This window comes from Crotalus tigris, unplaced genomic scaffold, assembly GCF_016545835.1.
Source record: "Crotalus tigris isolate CLP2741 ecotype Arizona unplaced genomic scaffold, ASM1654583v1 scf7180000017550.10884619, whole genome shotgun sequence".
Lineage (NCBI taxonomy): Eukaryota > Metazoa > Chordata > Lepidosauria > Squamata > Viperidae > Crotalus > Crotalus tigris.
This window is the reverse complement of record NW_024096468.1, coordinates 3,772,873-3,790,682: the sequence shown is the minus strand read 5'-3', so window position 1 is coordinate 3,790,682 and position 17,810 is coordinate 3,772,873. Positions and strand designations below refer to the sequence as shown.

The following is a 17,810-nucleotide window of genomic DNA, read 5'->3' as shown; positions in this document are numbered from 1 at the left end:
ATAATGAGCAAATGATAACAGGGAAACCAACCAACAGAGCTTTGCTAACACAGGAGTTGGGGCAGAATGAGGCTGGAGCCCAGGCAATGTGGGACAATGCTGCTCTGGAGCATCCTAAGTTTTTATTCTAATTGTTGGGGAGGTGTCTGTTTTTACTGTTTGTGAGCCACCCATAGTTCTGGTTACAATATGAGTAGGTGTAAAAGTCATTTAAAATAAATGCTTTCTATTTATACTGTATATTGCCATTGCCAAAATCTTCCCGCTTCTTGTTAATATCTTTGTTTTTCTTTACCTCCTGGATTTCCACCAGTTGGTATTGTTCCTCCAAGAACTAAGTCACCTATGGATGATGAGAACACACCAACATCAGGTGTGGTGAGGAGGAGTGCCAATGGGCGGGATTCCCAGGTGAGGATGAATTCTGCCATCATTTCAATATTCTGTTAATTCATTTTTAATAATATTAATTACTCTGCAGGAAATAGTGCTGAACAATACAATATATAAAAACCAACAATGCAATTATACAACAAATCAGAAAACAATGTGATCAAGTGACCAATGAAAAGAAATATCAAATGAAAATTTTAAAAAATCAGTCCAAAAATTAAACAGCCCTCTAACTAAAAGTTATAATTAGATTTTTTTTTTTTTAAAAAAAAAAACCTCTTAAATAATGTAGCAACAAAATTCTACTGTAAATTAAAAGTCTATTTCCTATGGGAATGAAAACGTCTTTCTTGGTACCAAAAGGGGAACAATGTTTATACAAAGGTATTATGTAAGGCAGAATTTCCCAGCCCTGGCAACTTTAAGACATGTGGACTTCAGCTCCCAGAATTCTGGGATATGAAGTCTACATATCTTAAAGCTGCCAAGGTTGGGAAACCCTGACATAAGGAAAAGTTAACCATTGAGAAGCAAGCTACGGAGATCAGCAGAAGTATCAGCATCCTAACTGATGTCAGTGTCCTCATCACTTATAGATGATGATGTCTGTATGATAAGGCTCAAATTTCTCCACTTTGACAGTGAAAGATTATATTCTTCCTACTTTATTGACAGTTCAGTGAATTGGGAGGAATGTGATAACAGTTAATCCAGGATTGCTAGAAAGAATGAGTTAAATGTGTGACCAGAAAGCCTCTAGTTTCATCCTTAGCCACTAGTCAAAATCAACTAAATCAACAAAGAAGAGGGAGTCAAGCTATTCTCCAAAGCACCTGAAGGCAGAACAAGAAGCAATAGATGGAAACTAATCAAGGAGAGAAGCAACCTAGAACTAAGAAGAAATTTCCTGACAGTTAAAACAATTAATCAGTGGAACAGCTTGCCTCCAGAAGTTGTGAATGTTCCAACACTGGAAGTTTTTAAGAAGAGACTGGATAACCATTTGTCTGAAATGGTATAGGGTTTCCTGCCTGAGCAGGGGTTGGACTAGAAGACCTCCAAGGTCCCTTCCAATTGTTGTTGTTGTTGTTATTGTTGTTGTTGTTATTATTATTATTATTATTATTATCTTTCGTTACTGGAACACAATTGTATTGAGATCTCAGGAAGGTTTCCTATATGAACAGTTTTACCTGAACACTCAGAAGTATTTTTGCTCTGCCCTACAAGGGTCTTCACCATAAACATCCCCACAATAATCACCACAACCTATGAAGCAAATAGCACTCCCTCCAGGTGATCAACAGGAGATGCAAAACCCAGCCTCCAGCCAGCACCTGCCCTGTGTTCTTATAATTGTATCACTGCATTTATTTTCATAGAAAAACAATGACTCCATTTGAAAATCAGGATGAAATGATTAACACCATGACTTCAACTCAGTGGAGAAAACAGCCAGCTTCAAAATGCCCAGTGAAAGGGCATGAAGGCACTTCTGGGAGATGGGAGAACTGAGGACCCAGGGTGGGATGAGGTGGGGGCTCCAGCCAATGAGAAATTGCTATCCTGATACTGAGAAGTTAGCAACAAATCTACTTTGTGGAATTTCCTCTTGGATTGACAAAAATGGGAAGCTCTTGGACACAGCATTTATCTTTTCTTCTTCTTACAATGTTTGCATTGTAAGCTAAATTAGTACTTTATTTTTTCTCCCCAAAAACACAGTTGTCTTAAACTCATAAATATTGTATTGTATTATTAGATTTATATCACATTCATATCTTATATCAAAATGATTTGATATAATCATGTCATACAGAAAAAAATCCTGTATTATTCTAGTTTCAAAATTTTGCAAACTTCTTACTGCATTTGCTATCATGCTCAAACACACTTTGCCAAACTCCTCTTTTCATAAACTGTTTTATTAACAACTAGTCATCTTTTGGTTCAGAACCTGGACTGCTATCTACTGGAAGATTTCCCATCTCCTAACAAAAATGTTAACAACATAAGGACCCTGTTGTTAATCAGAATATTTTCTATCCTGAATCTGCTCTCAGAAAAAAATAAACCAAGATTTTGATGAAACAAAAAGCCTCTGGGGCCATTAGTAACCACCAGGGTCCTATTTTCTCCCTTAGGCCAGGCCAAAGAGTGCTGTGTTTTCCAATGAGATGAAAGCAAAGATGAGTGTCGAGGAACAAATTGATCGCATGAAACGCCATCAAAGCAGTTCTATGAAGGAAAAGAGACGGAGCTTGCAACTTCCAGCCAATCAGCAACAGACAGATAGCCTTCTCTCAAAAGCACCTGCCTCTTATAAAGTGGTAATACATTTATTTTATTAGTGAAAATTAATCTCCATCTCATAAACCACTCAGATCTACTTCAATATTAGAATTTTCCTGAGAAAAAAATTGGTCAAACGCTGTTTCATATGGATGTTCTGCAGGTATTGAAGTTAAGAACTGGGCTGAATGATAGACAGTCAAATATTCTTAAACTTTGCAACAATTACTAGGAGGCAGTAATTTAGCCTTATTCCTACAAACTGAGTCTGCGGTGGTAAACCTATATATTAATTGTGCAGGTCCAAACCGGAGTTGGAAACTCACATGACTGAATCTCTGTTACATTCCACCCCTATCCCCATGAAAAAAAAATTCTGCACAGTAAATTATGCTAGTCTAAAATTTTATTTCTGACTTTTTTTGTTCTTTCTGTAACTAAATTTGTTAATGATCTAGTATAGAAGAATAGTTATGGGAGATTCAGCCAGTGCAACTCTTAAGTTGATCAAGTGATCTGCCAAGCTAGAAATAATACTGACGATGAATGAAGGCAACTATACATGTTCCAGGATAATGTCCCAGGATCCAATCTGGGTCGGTCACTGGGACTAGAGTTTTAATTTTCCAAGCTTTCAGACTTGTGCTGGAATTCATCCTCAATGAACTTCTCTCTCATATATTCTGGTGAGAGAGAAGTTCCCTAAGAATGGACTCCAGCATGAGTCCAAAAGCTCAGAAGACTAACCTCAGGTCTCAGTGGTCAACCCAGATTGGATCCTGCAATACTGACAATATCTTAAGTGGTCTATTTTGCGCTAGGTTCGCAGGCATCGCAGTATCCATGAAGTGGATATATCTGACCTGGAGGCAGCATTACGCTCTGAAGATTCTGGCAGGATGTATGAAAGCCCCCGAGATGAGATTGCTCGCCTGCGCAAAATGGAGTTGGAGCCAGAACATTATAATGTGGACATTAGCAAAGAGGTGAAATATATGATCAATCTGAATCTCAGCAAACTGCCTTTTCTCAATAATGTACCCTGAGATCTAGTTGCCTTCTCTGAAACTCAAAGGGTCTGTGTGGTTGGAGCAATATGAGCTGAGAGTTTCAATAGTTTGTTAAGGATACAGGATAGGCCCAATGAAAAGTCATGCAGGTGTGGGAGAGGAACTAAGAATTCTGAACTTTGTATTTATGAAATGCCTGGAATATTTGATTTTAAGACAGACTGGAGAGTTTCAGAGCACACATGTTTTAAGCATGATCTGAAGTGTATATTCTGGAATGTATAATATAGTGATTAAGGTTGGATACTAGAAGTAGGGTAGACTAGACTAGACTAGACTAGACTAGACTAGACTAGACTAGACTAGACTAGACTAGACTAACCTAGAAGTAGTGTAGGATACGATAGGGTAGAATATACTACCAAGTGAAACATTTAACAAGTCCATTGCCACTTATTGGCTGTTTTTGTTACTCAGCTTTCCACTCCAGATAAAGTCCTCATCCCGGAAAGGTATATTGAGCTGGAACCTGATACTCCACTGAGCCCTGAGGAGATGAAGGAGAAACAAAAGAAAGTGGAAAGGATAAAGACACTTATTGCTAAATCCAGGTGCAGTGCTACTTCACACATTTTGACTTTCCCATGTGCCATTTGGTCACTGAGCTTGAATTTTTATTTCATTTTGGAATAACATTTCATTTTGGAGGCTATATATTTATCCTTACTGTTTATTAACAGCACTGTCCACTAGTCTCTTAATATTCAGAAGCTACTAATGTTGTATAAGTTTCATTCTGTTTTCTTCTTTCTCTTTGGTGCCTTGTCTGGACATCTGGTCTTGCTGGATATACCTATTAGCAATTCCAATCTATAGTAGATAGGAAAAATAACTTATCTAAATATTTATGGCCTCAAAATTCCCTCACTAGAAAATGAACAAAAATATTAATTTTGCAAAGGAAGAGTGATTGTGTTTACAGTCTTAAAGATAACTTTAAAAATGGCCATTTGTGTTTTATAGAAAATGTTAAAAATTATATTAAACAAATAGGATGTTTCACATCTGTTTCCATCTTCTTTTATTAACTTTGTAGCTTTGAGTGTTGGGCGTGCCTTCTGGCTGAAATAACTTGAATGTTTTCTCTTGCAGCATGCAAAACGTCATCCCCCTCAGTGAGGGAGAAATGGACGTGGCCCAGGACTCAGAGGCTCAGTTACAGGAGCAGGAAAAACGAATTGAGATTTCCTGCGCTTTAGCTACAGAAGCCTCCCGAAGAGGCCGCATGCTGTCTGGTAAGATGGAATGCTTTGCAGCATTATCAAAAGATTAGGCAATGGAGCATCACAGTCCCAATAAGAGCAAAGCTTTTCCTTCCATTGATGAACTTGGCCAGATATTGTTGCTTAAGCATTTAAGTGTTGTGGTATTGGACATTATGTCTATGGAGATTCCCAGTCTTCCAGGTCATAGTTATCCCAAAGATGTATCTTTGGGATATTGGACATTATAGTAAAACAAATGAACTAGAGATCTAGCCTCCAAAATAAGTTGAATTTGACAGTCTAAGTGATGAAAATTAATCAAATAATTTAAATGGTTTGTCTAAATTCATTAAAATTATTTATAAAAGTTAGAAAATTGTCATAAGAAGCCAACTGTGCTGTTGTACTGTTTTAATATTTTTTTTTAAGTCAATGAGTCAAGAGGCATTTTTCCATCACTGATACCAATTTCCAGAAAATGTAAACAAATGAATTAGTCTGATTTGTTAAATGACATATATGGTAGTAAGCCTTTGACTGAATGGCAATGTCTTCTCCTCTAATTTGTAACTCCAAAGAAAAGCAGCTCCAACTACTTACGCCTTCTTACAATAGGTCAGCAGCAGGCAACTTCTCTATAGAGACCTGAACATTTTTAAGACTTATTTTAAAGGTTAAAGGAAACACTGGTGGCATTGAATATGGAATAATGTGTTATTTTATTTTATTTGCAGTGGGAATAAGGATTTTTTTTTAAAAAAAAAATAGAATCTGTGTGTTAAGCCACCCATGGATAAATTAAAAAATTGCCACCAGATATTGTCAATATGAGGCATAGTGAGTTGTACTCATGAGAATTATATGTAGCCCATTAACCACACACTTGTCTGTCTTAAGGTGAATTGAATACACTACATTGCTGCCAATTTTGCAGCCTGTCAGTATCTAGACTGCAGAAATGAGGGTGCTGGATGAGTTTGCTCCCTAGCCATTCCTCCTCCCTCATTGAGTTTACTGAGGAGCTGCAGGCAATGCAGATGGTAAATGGGATGCCGAGAGCAATGGGGTGAGGGTGGGGAGAATAAATGAAACCAGTCATTGTGCCATTTTGGGAGTACATCATCGTAATAAGAGTGGAGAAACATGATCCCATCTTGTCTTACCTTTATTGCATCTGCACATTAACATCTGGCAACTCTGTTCACCGTTACTTTTAGGGGAAGAGAAGGTAAAGATCTTACTAAAGATCTATGATATATTTGCAATTTCCTTTGCTAAATAAAAATCGCTTACATTTAATGTGAGCTGGATTTTACATACCAATATGACTTGGGTGAAATCTTTGTGAAATTATCTGGGATCTTTTGAATTCGCAGAAACTAAGGATATGAATAGGGCTCTCTATGGAATGAGGTCCATCACCTGTAAGCTTGATCTATGCACCACATGGCTTATATGTGCATCTGGTTGGGGCATGGAGTAGCTAGATTTAAGAGGTATTAAAACATCTTTAAGTTATATTGTACCACTGCCTTCAAGGAAGCAATAGTGCATCCCCGCCTGAAGAGGCCATTTCTCAATTTTAAACAATTGGCCAATCTCTATCTATCCTAACATGGATAGCATTTCTGCAAGTCAGGTCAGTTAATTGTTCCAACATTGACTGTGAATAGGATCAACCCCTCTCTAAAGTGGTAGGTCTGAAATCGAAGAGGGTTCCTAGACTCTCGGCTCCTTTTTAAAGGAGCAGTGAGGCTATGGCCAGTTGTCTCACTTCAGCTGACGCACAAAATTATGGTTCTTTTTTGGACCACAAGGACCTCCCATCAGTGACTTGTGCTTTCTTCATCTCAGCAATAGTCTCCTGAAATGCACTTAAAGAAGCCCCAGAAGCATCAAGTGGTCCAAAATGTAGCAGATTCCACAACTTCCAGAAGCAGATTTATGAATGTAATATCTGTGCCACAGTAACTTCTTTGGTTATTGATTTGCTTTCTGAGTCTGTTCAAAGTGCTATTGATTATTTTTAAAGCTGTACATGGCTTGGCATCCAGTATCTGCAGAACCATTTTCACCATCAGATTTGGCCCACCCTGTGGGGACTATATTCTGAAGGTTGCCACCCTACATGAAATGAGGGATGTAGGAGTTGTGATCATGCCTTCTCCATGGCTGCCTCAACACTTTGGACTACCTTCTGCATTATATAGGACAGTTTTCTTGCCCCAATGTGAGGACACTCAGTAATCATTTCCACTAGGTATGCACAAATGCACAAATGTGTTAAAGCTCTCTGAATAGCAGTGCAGCACAGGATCATTCCAGGTTTATAGCGAAGTACAATGTGAGGGCAGCAAGATTGAGGGCAGCATAATTTCCTGATGGCTCAGATGGGAAGAGAGTATGACAAAGTGAGGATATGGCAATAACCAATTGTGCACTTCATCCAAAGGAGTCATTTTTCAAACTCCTCCTGCTCTGCCTCAATTGTATTCCTATACCAAAAGGACCAGTCATCTCTGAAGGTAGCACTTGTTTGAAGAGGCTAGAGAGCTATCCAACTTACCTTGAGTGCAGGAATTATAAACTGAAAGCTTTGGGAAGGACAGTAACAGTTACCCCTGTCAATCTTGAATATGCATATATTTAAAATATATCCACTACTATGGTACACATCTTGGCAAAAGGCATTTAGGACAGTCAGCTACTCAAATACGCTTGCTCTGCATTATTGCATTGAAACATTGCCCTGGTGGTATATTCTACCTTCTACAGTTCACTGGAAAGTTATTTTTTCTTAAACTGCTGCACATTGCTACGGAAGAAGCTGTTGTGTAATTACTGTAGTTCCCTTATAATCAGACTTGTGCCAAAACATGGAATTCTTCTTATTCAAACTGTATTTGAATATATAATTAAATTACTGCACATTTTGGGAGACTCCAAAAATATGTTACTTTCCATGAATATTAATACTTAATGCACTTTACTAAATTGGCGTTGACAGAATTTAATTTAGTTTTCTTCATATAACTGGATATGGTCTGTAACCTCTCCAGCTGGGAAATGGTTGGGATTCTAAACATTATTGTCCCAACACACCATATATTTAGAGGGAGCCAAGCTGGAAAAGGCTGACCTTGTGGCTTGTATTATACAGAGTAATTATTGTGAGTTTATTTATTTATTTATTTATTTATTTATGAGACTTATATACCGCTTTAAGTGCAAGCACTCTCAAAGCGGTGTACACCAGTAAGCAATGTATATATATATTTACATTGCCCCCAACAATCTGGGTCCTCATTTTACCTACCCCGGAAGGATGGAAGGCTGAGTCAACCTTGAGCCGGTGAGATTTGAACCACTGACCTGCTGAACACAGTCAGCTAAAGTGGCCTGCAGTACTGCACTCTAACTGCTGCGCCACCTCTGCCCAGAGTTTGATCTCTGTTTATTCCGCAGATAGATATGGTGGCCCAGAATCTCAGTTAGAATTTTGGGAGAGAACTTAGAGCCTCAGAGTGAATGGAACCTCATCATTCATATGGGATTTGGGGAATTACTTTTGTTTTTAGAGTTTATAAATTAGTTTTCTGATGTTTCTCACTACAAAATGAAAGTGGGAAATGGGACCTTCTGTTTTAGCAATCATGGTCAAAGGGCTATCCACCAGGAACATGGGACTGCACACCGCCCAGCTTTACTCCATAGTTTAACATAAGCAATACTCATGGGACTTATTTGTAGATAATATAGTGCAGTCATTTTCTACTGCTCTGTGATTTTTGTTATTGTCTTTCTTTTTCCTTCTCTTTTAATGCATGTTTGCTCAATGGATGGTATTTCTTTGCCTTTGTTTTCTCCCCCCTTCCCCCACCCCGCGCTGTCTGAAGCACCGTATATTATTCAGGCTGTATCTCCATTTCTTATTTTCAGCTCAATGTGCTACCCCGAGCCCTCCCACTTCCCCAGCTTCCCTGACTCCACCAACCAAGTCCCTCTCGTCTGACTCATCCCAGGGCACCGACAGTCATTTTATGCGTGTCTGAACCTTAAAGTAAGCACTTTTTGTCTTATGCTTCCATCTCATTCGTGTGTATCTGTGAAGAAAAGAAGTGGTAAGCTTCTTTTTCAACAGAGTTTCATATTTTCACTAAGCCCACCCATCCACCAATCTCATTAAACTAACCCTTTCTTCTTTGCCACATAAACCCACTCTCCTCCTATGGAATGCTTGAAAAATGCCACACACCCTTTTCTGGATTTACTAGGACAAAGTAGCCTAATTTCATCAGTTGTTTCACTTACATCAATTTAGAGCAACCTTACAGCAAGTATTCTAAACTGAACAAAGTGCTGTAACTTAGAGAATATTAGCTGTTGCCAAGAAGCCCTGCTTTGCATCTCATTTCAATCATAAGCTCTCTAGGAGTTGCAGTGTCAGGATGGGCAGTTACTTCGTGAGCTAATATATTCCTCTCTTTTTATTCCCAGCCTTGTTAGATTCTTGAGGGTTAAAGTTGGGTGAAAGATGCACATAATGACATTATATCTAATGGAGGTGTTCAAAAACAATAAAGAGGTCCTTCAGTTCATTTAAAAGTACAAGCACAGCACTTCGGTGCTTCACTGGCTGAACTCAACCTGTTAAAACAGCTTCATCTTTAATATGATTCTCAAAGCATCCACATCAGTTTTCAGTTCCATGCAGAAGCTTAAAGAAAGGCACACAACTTTAAAGAGATGCTGGGCTCGAGCACCCAAATGTTTCAAAGCAAGTTTTATGAATCATTTTGAAAGCATGCACAATCCAGGTGTCATGTCTGAACCTATGGTTGCAAATCCAGTTCCCTGTCTGAATTATGGCAATGCTACTACCAGTATAGAGACTTTATTTTATTTATTTATCAACTTATATGGCTACCCGTTTTGACATATTGTCACCCGGAAGTGACAACATGTCAAAAACAATCAAATTAAAAAAGTTTTAAAATGCATAAAACATACAAGAGATTAGATCAGCAAGGGACCCACCTCAAGATTTCACCAGTCCCCTGAGACTCCAAGGGCAGATGACATAGCCAGACATTGTGGGATTACAAAGCTAATATACTTTTTTTACAAACAGAATCTATTCACAAAGATGATTAAGAATAGTATATCTAATCTGAAAAAAGTACATTCAAAGGAGAAACTAGAGGAAGAAAAAGGTCCATTGTTAATCTTCCCAGAACTGTTGTCCATGTTTCTGTTTGCATTTGTGAACATCTCTCATCAAGTTCTAGTTTAAACTGCGTTCCATTCAAATGTATCTTGTCTTTACATTTCATGGATTCTCCAATCAAATCTGTTACTTATGAGGTATTTTTCTGATCATGCATTAGATATAATATGGCCAAAGTATCCCATAATAATCAATTTTCAGAATTCCAGTTTTGCCATCCCAGCTGTCAAATACCATTTTCAGTTCAGAGACCTTCCTATGACTGCTCTGAAAATTTGCTTTTGGGACATGTTGTAGAAAGCCAAAAAATGTTGCAAGAAGCAGCAGAAAGTTATCTAGGTGTCTCTTATTATAAATTTGGGGAAAGTGACCATCAAAATCATTCTTAGTCAAAACTAGTATTTGCCATCTTGTTATGATTTTTCTAGTATTTTCAAAATGTGTGTGTGTGTGTATCAGCACACATATGCCAAACTGCCATATTTTGGACAATATACATTAGCTACAAAAAAATAAGCTGTTTTTGTTAGTTGATCTAAACTGTTCGTGACAGTTATTTCTGTCTTTGTTCATCTTTGGAAACTGAATTGAAAGATGGGGCTACTACTGATGTATTTTTTATGTCCGAAGTCCATCATTTAAGCTGTGACTTTATGCACATATAGCCATCCTGACAACCATAAGAGGGATATTTCAAGTATGAGTTCACAGGATAATACTGTCAGTCCAGCTATCTTCTTTGATTGGTAATGTGGAAGACAGTCCAAAAATTATTAGGTTACTGTGTTTTTAAAGACCTTGAGGATTAAGTTGGGGTGACAATGCTGGAATGTCAACTTAAAAACAGACTTTGGCCCTTACAACTCCAGTTCCATTGAAGAGATAACAGGAGTTTAATTTCCAGTCCTTTTCCCAAGGGCCAGTAAACATTTCTATTGCGGTCAGAATAGTAAGGACAGAATACTGCTCTAGTGATTCTTCTCTGTCACAAAACTTTAAACAGAGATATAACCAATTGAGATGAGTAAACTGAGGTAGGCTTTGGAGGGTAGGTTTCTGCCCTGGCATTTTCTACCATATTTATTTTTAAAGGTTCAGGGAAACTAAAAGATTATCCTCAGTAACCACCAAAAGGAATTCACTGGAAAAAAATGCAGTTCCCATTCTTTTCCCCATCAGTTTTTCCAAGGAAAGGACAAGTGCTTGTTTGCCAGCTTTAGCATTCATCACAGAGGTGATCCCAAGCTTTGTTCAGGCCTCTGGACCATTAAAAGTATTATTCTCACCTCTCCACTTAACTGCTAGACTTCTGTCTTCTGGTTAATATGACTGATTTGGGAGTGACACTGGCAGAGTGGAAGAGATGTAACCAGCAGTGGTGGCAGTACTTCCTTTAAACGCTGCCTTATTCCTTCTGTGCCATGCTACTGTTCTACTGGGGCACCAAACTTGAGCTACCAATCTGGACTGACAAAGCTGAGTGACCATTTAACATGTTATCAGATTCTTTACCTATGTGTCCCAAAGTACTTTAGCTATATTTATACTGCTGTCAGCAGGTTTCATCTTCATCTTTTTTTTTTTTAATCTCTTCTCTTCTTCCTCTGTTCTCCCCAGCACAAGCCCTGGCTGCTGTGAATGCTGTGAAGTTCCATGGAGCCACATTTTAACACATGAATTTGTCCTCTCAACTCTACTGCTTAATAATGTACATAACCATTCCCATGGTTTGCCAACTATCTCCTGCGGTTGAGCTGCAGAAACATTCAGGAAGGAAAACTGCCTCTGAAGAAAAGAAGTGTGCTTTGTCTTTGCTCTGTTCTCCTCCCACTGCTGCCAAAGTTTGTATCAAAACCTCTCAGATGCCTGATCTATAAAAGCAATTAAAGAAGCAGCATCCAGGAGAAGTTCCATTCTGCGAGATGGCTTCTTCCTCCTGCAGGAGGCATCAAGACAAAGGACGGGTGGCTAAAGGTCAGCAGAAGCATCAAATAATTTGAACTGAAAAACAAAAGCTGGTGACAGCAGGGGAATGTTCAATTTCCTGTCCTTAGGTAGCCATTTCCTAAATTTCTAACCTCCTTCATTACTTGTTTTTATTTTACTTTTTTTTTTTTACTTTGAGAGAGGAGAAGTATATAAAGAATAGATTGTCATGGCAGCCAGAGACTTTATAACCATTTTATTGAATTGAACGACGTATTTTTCCTCCTCACACTTTGTTCCCATCTGCCAATCTGATTGGCTCTAGAAACTTTAATCTATGGAATTAAGCAACCCATGCATGGTCATGCTGCTTATACTTATATCTACCCACTCACAAGAAGAAAAAGGAGGAAGCATCACTGAACCTTGTGGATATGGCAGATAAAGAAAACAGAAGGCTGTCAGTGTGGAGGGAAAAAAACCAGAAGCAGCTTTGAAATCTGCTAATTCTTAGGAATCTTGTAATGGCTGTGATATGCTGAAGAGTTCCCCCCCCTCACTTTTCCTAAGTTTATGAGAAAGATGGAATAGGAAGTATGTGCAATGTACGTGGACATGTAATAGAAGTGTGGATGAAAGATACAAAGGGGAAGGATGGCCATAAAAGAGTTCAGTTTGATGGGATAAACCACTTTGTGTGTTTTAAGTTTACTGTGACTCAGAAGTGGGACTGGCAGGTGACATATTTATTCTCATATCAGAACCAATTCAAAATAGTGCCACTCAACTCTTGGTTCTCCAGGATATATGTTGGAGCCAGAAAGAAAGTATATGCTATGAAGATTTCGGCATAAAGAAACTAATGAAATAGTAAGTCTGCAAGATAAATGGAAATGTGTCTGAACTTAACTAAAGCAAGTATGAGCTGATTCCATAGTATGTATAAATCAATTCTCTCCTATGTATCATTGGAAGGAGAAAGTGAGGCTTTTTCAATTTCTGCCATTTGTAGCATTTCTCTCAACTTTAGAATAATAGAGAAACGTTTACTTTGAAGTAGAATTCTCTCACTATCTCACACAGTGCATTTCATTCATCTCTGTCCAAGCTAGAGCTATAATAACAATGGCTTATGATCATGAACTTTCAGAGGAACTAAGCTCATATGTCAAGAGTACAAGACCTTTGCTGTATTTGCTTCTATCAGCATCTGAAAGTTGGCAGCTTTCCCAAATGAGTTCTCAGTTTTTTCTAAACAAGTTGTGAAAATAATTCAGAAGGACAGGACAGGGGAGAGTTACTGTACAAAAAAAGGACTTAGGAAATTTATTCTTGTGAAGTACAGTAAGTACCAAGTTGTCCTAACCTATATTAAGCTAGATCAAAGATATAATGTGGACTTTTCCTCGCTGCAGTTGTACACTCAAAGATTTATACATGGTAAATCCTGAACTGAATACCACTTAAAGCTAAGATGATCTTACTTGTTTAGAAATACAGTAATCAGACTTTGCATTAAACCTTGTAACACTTCATAATCAGAATCCCTTACTGCTGAACTTGGGCACGGACAGGACCTGTCACCCAATGTAGTGCTTTTGAAAACAATCTGCCTTATTAATAGATGAATCAAAATATAAGTGGATGATCACGTGGCTCATAGATTTATTTCAAAGGCTATCAATTGATCATGCCCAATATAAAGCCAACTAGAGTCGATTTTATGGAAGCAAATAAAATTGTTCTAGATCAGAATACAAAAAAAACCAGCTAGCTTCTTTATAATCCAGACCTAGATATTCAATGAGTTCACTGCCATGTTTTCAAAAATTCTGCATTTCTTCCCCATCCCCCAATATTTTGCTTCTTTGCAAGTACAGATAGTCCTCGACCTATGGCCACAATTAAACCCAAAATTTATGTTGCTACATTTGTTAAAGTGAGTTTTGCCCCATTTACAACCTTTCTTGCCACAATTGCTAAGTAAATCACTTCAGTTGTTAAATTAGTAACTTGGTTGTTAAGTAAAACTGGCTTCCCCATTGACTTTGCTTGTCAGAAGGTTGTAAAAGGGGATCACGTGATCCTGGGACATTGCAACTCTCATAAATATGAGTCAGTTGCCAATTGTCTGTATTTTGACCCCAGGCCATGGGGATGCTGCAGTGGTCGTTAAGTGTGAAAAATGATCATAAGTTACTTTTTTCAGTGACGTTGTAAAAGGAGAAGGAAACACAATAAAAAAAAATCACACAGCAGTAGAAAATGGCTGTACTACAATACCTACAAATAGATCCCATGAATACAGGTAGTCGTCGACTTATGTCCACAATTGATCCCCAAATTTCTGTTGCTAAATGAGACATTTGTTAAGTGAGTTTTGCCTCATCTTATAACCTTTCTTGCCAAAGTTGTTGCAGTTCTTAAGTTAGCAATATGGTTGTTAAGTGAATCTGATTTCCCTACTGACTTTGTCAGAAGATTGCAAAAGAGGTTCACATGACCTTGGGATACTGCAACCATCATAAATATGAATCAGTTGTCAAGTGTCTGAATTTGGATCACGTGACCCATGGGGCTGCTGCAATTCTTTATCATGATGCATGAAAAACTAGTTTGGATCCCAGCTGAAACAGAAAACACTCGCTTTGAGCAGCACTGTTCCTTATGTTCAAACTTCTTCAAATAGTCTTGAAAATTCTCACAATTTTCCCAGGCTAGCAAGAAGTCTAATTCTTTAATGAATTTTTAGGGATAACTTTAATATCCAAGTACCTACTTTAATCAATAGATGACATACATTATCAATGCATATACGTCTTTCAAATTCAAGTTTAAATAGGCATGAAATGTGATTTGCCTTGATTTTTTTTTTTTTTGGTATAACAAAATGAATTAATACTCTAATTTAAAGAGCAGAAGGTTTGCAGGAAGCATCTCCATAGCATACAGAGAAGTGATGCCAGGGAGAAATCATTTAGGAAGAGTGAACTAGAACGGAGAGAATTCAGTACTTATAATATGCACCTTACTGTGTATCCTTTTCCCAACATATATATATGATTTGGGCAACTCCCACGTTTCAAAAGTTAGAGCTGTCCCCTTCAACTTCCCTGGAAAAGACAATGGCAAACCGCTTCTGTTGTCAAGAAGACTGCAGGTGTGCAGAGTCACCAGAATTTAAACTTAGGGATATCAAGTCTAGTTTGATCCCAAGAGAATAGAGTTCTGTTTACAAAATGAAAAGAGCTAACTTCAGTATTACCAAATGATTCTTGGTCACCCCTGTTTGTGGTAAGGATAGAGTTCTAAAGTAATAGTGCATGGTGGAATTTGGCTGGCTCAGCAAAATCTCTTAGCATCTGTTTTGATAACTTGCTGATCCATTCTAATCCATGTATGTTAGATTGAAAAACATGGAGAGACTAGGCATATTAGTCCATTAGGAGGAATATTTCTCAGGCCCACACATAGTAAAAGACTTAAGCTTCAAAATTTACCTATGCTTTTGGGGAGTAAATTCCATTGAAATAAGTATGGCTTATTTCTATTAGGCTTTAATCCTTAATGTATTTATAGTAAGGCTTTCTATCCACGTTGGAGTTTCTAAACATCCATACATATGATACTTATATATTATTCTGTTGAAATGAATGTTCAGAAAATAGAAAGTTAACTGAACAATATCTCTGGAAGAGTTCTGATATTGTTGTTTTTAAGAATTTGTCTAAGAATCTATCTTCATGTGTATTAAAAGGAATTAATGACTCAGCACCCAGAATCATCCTTCTGATCTAAGAGCTTAAGTGATAAATATTCCCATCTCTTGCTATGTGGAATCTAGCTTTATCGGGTCCTCTATCCTGCTGCTTGCTGCAAAAGAAGCACTGCCTTGGCATGTCTAAGAGTTCAGCTTCATCCATATTTACAAGTGAAACTTTCTATCTCCCTGTCCAACAAAGATGCTGTCTCTTTTTTATTATTTAAACGAACCTGTTGGCAATACGTAAATCAGAGAATCAGAGTTTTAGATCCTTCTCCTTTAGCAATACTGTTGACATTCCACATTGATGAAGATGATGATGAAAGTATTTCATTCTGCTCTTGCAGTAGCTTCTGTTAGCCCTTCATGATCCTCTACATGCCTTAATATGTGTTTTTAAAAATTATACCGTGATATATGTGTGTGTACATTTATATATATTTTATATATATATTATATATATAATATATGGGTTTTTTTCCTCTTCTCCCTATACTAATTTCTTTTGGGCCTACTTTCTCTGTATACAGGGCTGCTGAAGCCTGTTTTGCCACTGAGTTTCTGAAATACAGACACTGGGTGGTGTATCAAAATAATTAAAGAAAGAAATTTTAAAAGGCATATTTAAATAAATATATATTTTTCTGCTTTTTATTAAAAGCAAATTTATTTAAAATGAATGAAAGCTGTCTGTAAGGGAGTGGTGCATTTATTTCCTTGTTACTAGGTAAGCTCGTGTTTTCTACACCAGGGCCTAAGCCTCAGTTGATGCAACTTGGCAATAGTTTATATGGAACTAGCAAAGCTGAGTTAACTTAACCCTGGTGAAGTTCTGGCTTGAAAGATATGTTGTCAGATGAATTATAGAACTGTAGCATATCAGGGACCGCAAAGATTGTCTCGCTGGTATACAGCTATCCCACTGGGATCCTTTGCAATAGAGGTGGCTTTGAAATGTTGATGCCACTTACTTTTTACCTCCCTTTTGTTCAGATTTGTTCATTTTGGTGTCGCTAGCAGAGAGAAATCCCTGCAAGACAATTGTTTTATTTTCCTCTCGTCAGTCACAATTGCTCTCTAAGCTGCTGTATTTACCTCCACATGTCCAATCTAGTGGGAGAAAGGTACATTTTTCAGTCGGTACATTTTTCCTATCTGTGATTGACCCATTCCAAATGCTAGTAGCTTAGTAGAGAGATGAAGTAAGAGCTGAGGAAAGGTCTTAGTTAGCCTATGTGAAGGATTATCTATTTAGATTTGTCCCTCTCTTAATTTAGAGAGTGGCTCCTTATTCTACCTCTTTTGAAGACTCAGAGGTAGTGGTCCTACTTGTGCAGCTGCTTGATAAACATAGCAACCATCTCGAAAGAATATCATTCCACCAATATTTTTGGGCAGGGGTCCCCAGCCTGTGGGCCATGGCCCACTACTGGTCCAGGGCCTACTCACAACCGGGACAAGTGAGTGGCTGGCTGGTGTTGGCGTGTGCTTGGGGCTCCATTTGTGCGAGCGCTTGGAGCATCACTCGCATGAGTGTCACGGGTGCTTTGACCCCACTCGCACAAGCAGTGGGTGCTCATGCACTCTCCTGCCCCTCCCATAAAACTATCCTCTCTTTCCCCCCTTCCCCCCTCGGGGCCATCAACCCGAAAAGGTTGGGGATCTCTGTTTTAGGGCAATGTAAAGATGGTGTTACATTTTGGAATCTCAGCTGAACTGATTTTTTTCTGTCAAGGAAGTGCAAATCCCTTCTCAAATCACCTTTTCTCCTTTCCTACATATAAAACAGGCACTTTTTTTTGCTATTATGGAAAGCATTAAAATGACATAAATAACATCAAAAAGCATTCTCTTACCCTTCTCAAGCACTCTGTTCAATTCATAGCAAGGTAGGATTGTAACTGATTGTTGCCAATGTCATCACTTTAAGCATT

General features: G+C 38.1%; 1 protein-coding gene across 11 annotated transcripts in view; it reads left to right on the top strand.

Annotated features, from left to right (window-relative positions):
- Nucleotides 1-14,111, top strand: part of PLEKHA6 (pleckstrin homology domain containing A6) — a 182,034-nt gene extending 167,923 nt beyond the window's left edge. For 10 of the 11 annotated variants that reach the window (XM_039340845.1, XM_039340836.1, XM_039340768.1 and 7 more), the window contains 7 exons: nucleotides 314-411; nucleotides 2,538-2,723; nucleotides 3,507-3,671; nucleotides 4,173-4,306; nucleotides 4,848-4,990; nucleotides 8,900-9,020; nucleotides 11,805-14,111. In XM_039340845.1, coding sequence (XP_039196779.1) covers nucleotides 314-411; nucleotides 2,538-2,723; nucleotides 3,507-3,671; nucleotides 4,173-4,306; nucleotides 4,848-4,990; nucleotides 8,900-9,012 — 839 coding nt within the window. In that variant the 3' untranslated portion in view covers nucleotides 9,013-9,020; nucleotides 11,805-14,111. The remainder of the gene's footprint in view (nucleotides 1-313; nucleotides 412-2,537; nucleotides 2,724-3,506; nucleotides 3,672-4,172; nucleotides 4,307-4,847; nucleotides 4,991-8,899; nucleotides 9,021-11,804) is intronic. The other variant, XM_039340787.1, reaches the window with a different exon arrangement.
- The last annotated feature ends 3,699 nt before the right edge of the window (nucleotides 14,112-17,810 follow it).